This window comes from Otolemur garnettii, unplaced genomic scaffold (assembly GCF_000181295.1).
Source record: "Otolemur garnettii isolate 467f Iridium unplaced genomic scaffold, OtoGar3 scaffold00134, whole genome shotgun sequence".
Lineage (NCBI taxonomy): Eukaryota > Metazoa > Chordata > Mammalia > Primates > Galagidae > Otolemur > Otolemur garnettii.
Genome location: NW_003852529.1, coordinates 5,104,993 through 5,111,899, shown reverse-complemented (window position 1 = coordinate 5,111,899; position 6,907 = coordinate 5,104,993). Strand labels below are relative to the sequence as shown.

The 6,907-nt window shown below is 59.8% G+C and overlaps 1 protein-coding gene across 4 annotated transcripts in view; it reads right to left on the bottom strand.

Annotated features, from left to right (window-relative positions):
- Positions 1-204: 204 nt before the first annotated feature.
- Positions 205-6,907, bottom strand: part of IGF2 (insulin like growth factor 2) — a 24,454-nt gene continuing 17,751 nt past the window's right edge. For 2 of the 4 annotated variants that reach the window (XM_023518290.1, XM_012810502.2), the window contains exons 2-4: positions 3,186-3,348; positions 1,499-1,656; positions 205-1,214 (exon numbers count right to left, since the gene is read on the bottom strand). In XM_023518290.1, the coding sequence (XP_023374058.1) occupies positions 978-1,214; positions 1,499-1,656; positions 3,186-3,348 (558 nt within the window). In that variant the 3' untranslated portion in view covers positions 205-977. The remainder of the gene's footprint in view (positions 1,215-1,498; positions 1,657-3,185; positions 3,349-6,907) is intronic. The other 2 variants (XM_012810504.2, XM_023518291.1) reach the window with 2 other exon arrangements.

Here is a 6,907-nt window from a genome sequence, read left to right as displayed (position 1 = left end):
AGGTCTTGCTTGGCTACAGCCATCTCCAATCTGGCCAAACTCATTCTTCTTTTGGTGGTAGGTACATGTGAGTGTGTGTTCTTACGTGTGTGTGCATATGTGTGCATGTGGATGCAGGGAGGGAATGCTATGGGTGTGTGCTTTTTAGGATAGGGATTGAGATGTAAGATTTTAGGTGTCAGGGGTTGTGCCAATTAAATTTTATTTGTATGGATTTTGGTTTTCATGTTCAATTTTCTCTGCTTTTGGTCTTGTTGGTTCCCTTCAATCAGTGCTGGGACAATTTTTAGTGATGGAAAATTGACCGAAGAATGAGTTTGGATGTTGTTGTTGAGATATAGTCAATCTGAAGGGAGATGGTGCGGAAGCAGTGGCATGCCCACCTGCAATTTTGGGTCCTTCCTTTCTCTTTACTGATTCAGGGACTTAAGTCCAGGCCAATTTGACTTGAAGTCCAAAGGGGAAGAGAAGGAAGGGGGGGGTGCCAAATTCCTTTAATTTGCCAATTGTTTCTATGCCAATTCATTTTTTAGTATTTTTTCAGCCAATTGATTTTTTGGTTGTTGTTTTTTTAAGCTAATTAGCTTTCCTGGTGTTTTTAAAAAGCTAATTAGTTTTAAGGGGGCTGGTGTGTGAATGCATGTGCTTGTGTGGTTTGGAGATTTATATTTTCAATTTTTTGACATGTATGTATAATTTGGAGATAATTTAGGGGGTCATGGGGGGGTTGGGGTGGGTATTTAAAGCCAATCAATTTTGGTTATTTTTGAAGCTGTTAAATGGTGTTCCCTCAGCCCGATGGACGGGGCCCAGGGAAGCAGCCTGACTTGGGGAGGCGGGGCAAGGGGGCTGGGCTGGGAGAGTCCTGGAGGAGGAAGTAGGACAGAGAAATGTCGGAGGTGGAACCTGCTGGAAATGTCCTTGGTCAGGAGGTCACAGGGCGATGATACCATGCTGCAGAACTACGTCACTTTGGTTCACTTCTGATTGTTGGGCATCTCCGGAGAGGCGTCCCCGTGGGCGGGGTCGTGGGTGGGCAGGGCGGCCAGGACACTGGGATGTTTGGCATCCCTGGCCGCTTTGAGCTCCTTGGTGATCACACGGCCCCGGCGGGCGCGCAGGAGGGCAGGCAGGCCCCTGCGCAGGCGCTGGGTGGACTGCTTCCAGGTGTCATGTTGGAAGAACTTGCCCACGGGGTATCTGGGGAAGTTGTCCTGAGGAGGGAAGGGACCAGTCACCAGGTGCCCACTCCTCGGTCCTCCACCCAAGCTGCCCACCCTCCTGCATGGGCCTCTCTTGGCGACTTGACAGGGACTCTGGGTCACATCTGTCATTTTGTGGCCACAGTGTGACTAGTCAATAGTGTCCATGGTGGTGGAGTGGGACAGTTGCTCTTCCAGCCAGGAAGCTGGCTGCACCCTTACCCTGGGCTAAGAGCCGCCCCCAACTTCTGTAGAAGACAGCTAGAGAAAGGAGAAAGGTCGCCGGGGGCCCTCACCGGAAGCACGGTCGGAGGGGTCGACACGTCCCTCTCGGACTTGGCGGGGGTGGCACAGTAGGTCTCCAGAAGGGCCAGGTCACAGCTGCGGAAGCAACACTCCTCCACGATGCCACGGCTGCGACGGTTCACACGGCTCGCGGGCCTGCCTGGAAGTCCCACAGGATAGAGGAGCTGACATTAGCATCTAGCACCCACTGGGCCCAGGGCCTGGGGGGTGGGCCCCCCAGCAGGGGCCTGGCCTCCCTTCAGGGGTGGGGAGGAAAGTGAGAGCTGCAGACAGAGGTGCCCGGAAAGGTGAAGAAAGAGGTGAGGTGCATGCACTAGGCCCCTGGCCTCAGGTGCCTCCTTCCTCAGATTTAAAATGGACCAGGACTCTTGGCCCCAGGGCTGGATAGATACTGCCAGGACTAGAGGCTCACAATGAAGGTGCTTTGGAAACGGGTATGAACCTAGTTCAGAGGCCACTGACTGAATACAAGTGTGGCCTCTGAACTTGGCCTCTCACCCGCCACCATGTTTGAGCCTGGAGGGGCCCACGTACCCCTGGAGCCGCCAGGGCAGGGAGAAAAGGGCAGGAGAGGAGAAGACGGGAGGAGAGGAGTGAGGAACCGAGATGGAACAGCTCTCTTCTTCCCTCCCGCCTTCCCCCTCTCCCCCACAGTGTGCCCGGCTGCAAGGAGGAAGTCACTGGCAAAGGGCCCGTGCCATCGGTGGGAAGAGGGAGAGGGACCCCATCGTGGGGTCCCTAAAGTGGGGGCTAGGCTTACTCCTCCTCTCAGGAGAGCCGGATGGGCACCAGGCCCCCTGCAGTGCCACTTCCTGGCCCCAAATGAGGCAGGCAAGGGGGTGGGGAGGGCACAGGAGAGGCCAGGGTGGGCGGGGCTTCAGGGTGTCAGCGGCAGGCGCACTTTCCAGACAGAAGCTTCAAAATGCATTTGTGTCCTGGGAGCCCATGTCATAGTGTGGGTAAGTAGAGGCTGCAGAGGATGCCAGGTAAGTATTGAGTGGAAAAGACAGGGCAGCCCATGCCAGCAAGGAGAGCCACCACTCCTGATGGGATGGAGCACGCTTCCAGGGTCAAGCTTGTCCCAAGGCCCCACCCAGGTGCCCACCCAGCCCCCCTCTTCTGGGGGCTGAGTCTGAATGACAGCCAGCAGTGAGCCCACCCACCAGCCCCCCAGGCTGGAAATCAGGTGAGAAATGTGAGGAGCAGTCCAAGCACTTTTGGGGACAGCAGGCAGGCACCACACATGGGGGCCCTGGGGCCCCAAATACCCCCCCCATACCTGCCCCTCCCCTGGGCTGAGTCTGCTGGGAAAGCTCTGACACCCCACAACCACATTTGCTTTTATTTGTTTTGATTTTAAATCTATTATCACATTTTAAATCTGATCATCCATAAACATACGCCCCTTGTCAAAGTGCCCACAAAGTGCAGCAGGTGAATGTGAGTGCATGTGTCAGGGCCACCAGGCAGGGCACACAGCAGGCGCTCAGCAAACACCGACAGGGAGGCCGAGGCCTCAGACCAAGGTGGGCTGGTCACCTTGGAGTATGCTCCTTAGCCAGGCTAGGTGTTCTCATCTGTCACCCAGGGAGGTCTCACCTAGGTCTGCTGAAACCATCCCACACTGACTGAGCACCTGCTGTGTCCACCCCCCAGCCCCACCCCCGAGCTACTTACTGAAGTAGAAGCCGCGGTCCCCACAGACAAACTGGAGGGTGTCCACCAGCTCCCCGCCGCACAGGGTCTCACTGGGGCGGTAAGCAGCAATGCAGCACGAGGCAAAGGCCAAGAAGGTGAGAAGCACCAGCATCGACTTCCCCATTGGGACTCCCATTGGTATCTGGGGGCAGGAGAGACATGCCATGAGCCAGGTGCTGTCAGGTTGCCCAGCCATCTCGGACGTTAAAATGCAATGGAAATTTTAAAGCATGACTTTCTTATAAATGTCACTAATTATAAAAATAACTCGCACACTTTAATTGCTGAGGTGGTGGCACGAGGTCCCTTCAAAAAGGAATGTCTCAAGGTGCACAGAAAGGGCTCAGTGACTCCGAGTTGCAAGAAGTGCTAATAATTTGGGGTGACCATCCCCATTATCACTATTGCAGGATCTCAGCAACACCCAGGGGCACCAGAGCCCTTGCTAGACAGTGAACCTAGCCTCCATCCTATGACATTGTGGAGGTGAAGCCGTCTCAAGGGGCTGTCACCAGTTCTTGGGCCTCCATGCACTTCTCCCCCCATCCCCCAGCTGAGCAAGGGGGTCCAGGAGGACCGCCCCCGCCCAGAGCAGTCAGCCCCACCCCCACCCTCTCTCTGTGACTTTTCCATCTTTCTAGTCTGGGTCAAGGATCCAGTGGTCAGCACACTCAGACCCTCCCCCCCGACTCCCAGGGGTCTTATTCTCCTGTGCTACCCAGTCTTCCATCTTCAGTCTGCCCTGGGCACCCTACAATACGTGGAAAAGCCAAAAGCTTCCTTCTAGGCCTTGAATCACATCAGATAAGGCCAGGGACCTCGAAGTCCCTCTGCGACCACCAAACTCTACCAGTGGGCACTGGAGAAAGCAGTCAGGCCATCTGGGAGGCCGGACATCAGGTCTCTCCAGGTCCACTCTGGAAGGGGAGGCACATGTTAAGACACACCCCCTCCATAGGGCTCGTGGCTGCAGGGCCACAGGGGAAAGGTCTAGCCAGCTCCCTCAGGGTGGGGGTCCTGGGACCCACAGCAGGCTATCCTGCTCCTGCAGAAGGTGGAGCCCTCCAGGCAGGCAGCCCCGGCTGCCCCAGGCCCAGGGGAGTTTGTGATGCAATAAATCATGTGAGAGCAGGAAAGGAAGAAACACAACCTCATTTATGCTCTCTCACGAGCAGCAGGCAGCTCCACAGGAAGACTGAAAACCACCCGTCTCCTCTTGACTGGACCCCAACCAGCCTCCCCACCACCCCTGCTACCCCTTCCCAACCCTAAGAACGCACTCAGCCAGCTCCCACCCAACTGTGGCTGGGGGCTGCAGCTCCGCCCTGCTGCCTTGGGGACCCTCTAGAGAACCTCACCACTCTGGCGTGGGAGGTCTAGCCCAGGGCACTGGCAGAAAGCAGGGGGCTGAACAAGAGGCACACAGAGGTGCAGGACAGGTGAGGGCCAGGAAAAGCCTGGGTGCTGGACATAGAAGAGGCACAGGGAAGAAGCAGGAGAGGAAGGAGCAGGTGAGGAACCAGAGAGGCAGGAGGAGGGGCTGGCGGAGGCGAGAGGCGCAGGCCAGCTACAGGGGCCGCCAAGTCTGGGCTGGTGCCCTGAGCTGCCGCAGGCTGGAGTAGGATGGCAGCCGGGTCCTCACTGGACAGCCGTGGTTACCTGCAGCTGGACAGGAGGTTCACTGGGGCTGAAGAGGAGGAGGAGGAGGAGGAGAGAGCTGGAAGTGCCTCTGGCAGGAGAAGCCAATGTCCAGCTTGCAGGCTGGTCAGTGCCTCAGCTTTTATGTCTGAACCGGCTCCTCCCAGCCCCGGCTCCACCCCGGCCCCGCCCCCTGCCCACTGACCACTCCCCCCGCCCCTTTGCTCCCCGCCCCTCCCTCCTCCAGCCTGTCCCTTCTCTCCTGCACCCCCCACCGTCAGCCCTGGACCATCTCTTAGCACAGTGCCACGGGGGGCTCATCCTGCAACCCTCAGCCCAACTCCGCACAGGGCAAGGAGGAGAGTGTCACGCTCCACCTCCCTGTATGGAAACTTCCATGCTGCCCACCGCGCAGGAGCAGTTACCCCTCTCTGGGGGTACACTACTGCCGTTTTGAGCCTCGGAGCAGCCCCTCCCCCCAGATTCCTGTTGGGAAATGTTGGGGACAGAGAAAGAGGGGATATGGGGGATACACTGCAAATGTGGCGTCTGGCATGACTCCTGCCACCTCGCCCTCGCTCCATCCTGGCCCCGCCCACCAGTCTTCCTCCCAGTCGCGCTGGCACCAAGTCAACATACCAGGGTGGGCTTTTTAGCCCTGCCCCCCCCCCACAACCCCGCACCCCGGGGGCCAGAACACACACTCTCACGCACTCTCCACAACACCTCCCAAACCCACAAACCGACCAGGAAGTTGCCTTTCCGACAGCTCACACCTCCCTTGGCGCTCCCCTGAGCCCCCGCCCCCCCCCAACCCCACAGTGCGAGGGTGAGAGCGGGTTCGTGCCAGGGAACGAGACCCACAGCCTCCCTTCCTCCTCTCCTGGGCTCAGCCGGCCCGCGCCAAGCCCCTCAGGGCCGGACCCGGAGCGGCGCGGGAGGAAGGGCCAGGCGTCCGGCGCAGCTCGCGCTGCCCGGTCGGCACGGCCCGCCCGGGCCCCGCACGCCGCTTACCTGAAGCCGGCGACGCTGCCGCCCACCTCCCTGCTGCGTATCGCAAACCGAACAGCGGGCGTTGGCCCTCCTGCCGGACACTCCTCTGCCAGCGCCGCTCTGGCCGAGTCGCGGGTGCCGAATGTGCGACGGGGCAGAACGGGGGGATGGCTTGTTTTGGGGGGGTGGGATTTCTCTGATCGTTTTAGGGAGGACGGGCTGTCTTCGGGCTGGGGCGGGCCAGATGTTGTACTTTTCGGGGGGAAAGGGTGTCGGGAAATGAGGTCAGCTGTTGTACGAAGGACAGAGAGGGGCAGAGATAGTGAGAGAGACAGAGTGAACGTGAAAGGGGGGGGGCAAAGAGAGGGTGAGAGGGAGAGAGGACAGCGAGGGGCGGGCAGGCTCACAGCGGGAGAGAACAGAGTGGAGAGAAACAGAAAGCGTATAATTAATCCACTTTGGTTCAGCGAAGGCGAGAGGGCGGGCGTGAAGGGGGGAGGGAGTCGGAGGCAAGGAACTGGGGGGGACGGGAGGGAGCGAAGGGAAGGTGGCGGGAGAAAAGAGAGGAGCCGGGGCCAGATGCAGAAGAGGGGAAAGGGGAGCACAGAGAAGCCAGGAAAGGGCGCAACGTCGGGGACCGGGGACGGTGCTGATTGGGGGCGGAGTGGAGGCGTCTCCTGGGTCTCGGGCGCCCAGCTCGGTTTGGGCCGACGGAGCCCTCTGCCGTCGCGAGCCCGGACCTGGGGGGAGCAAGCGGTGGCGGCGCCTGGTTCGCTCCGGGACGCAGCGCGGAAGGGGGAGCGGCCGAGGCTGCGCGTCGGGGGAGGGCTGGGGGGGAGCGCGGGGGATGACAACGCCGGCGGCCTGCGAGCCGGACTGCCTGCGGGGGGAACCGCCTCCTCCGGCGAAGCTGGGACGGGTGTTGAGGTAGATGGAGGAGGAGACGGCGGGGAATCCGCAGGCCCGACGGAGCGCGACCCCGCCGACGTCGCCCGGAACGGGAGTCAGCAGCAAGACGGGCGTCGACGCGGGGCCGCCAGCCCGGGTGGAGGCGCTGGCGGGCCGAGCGC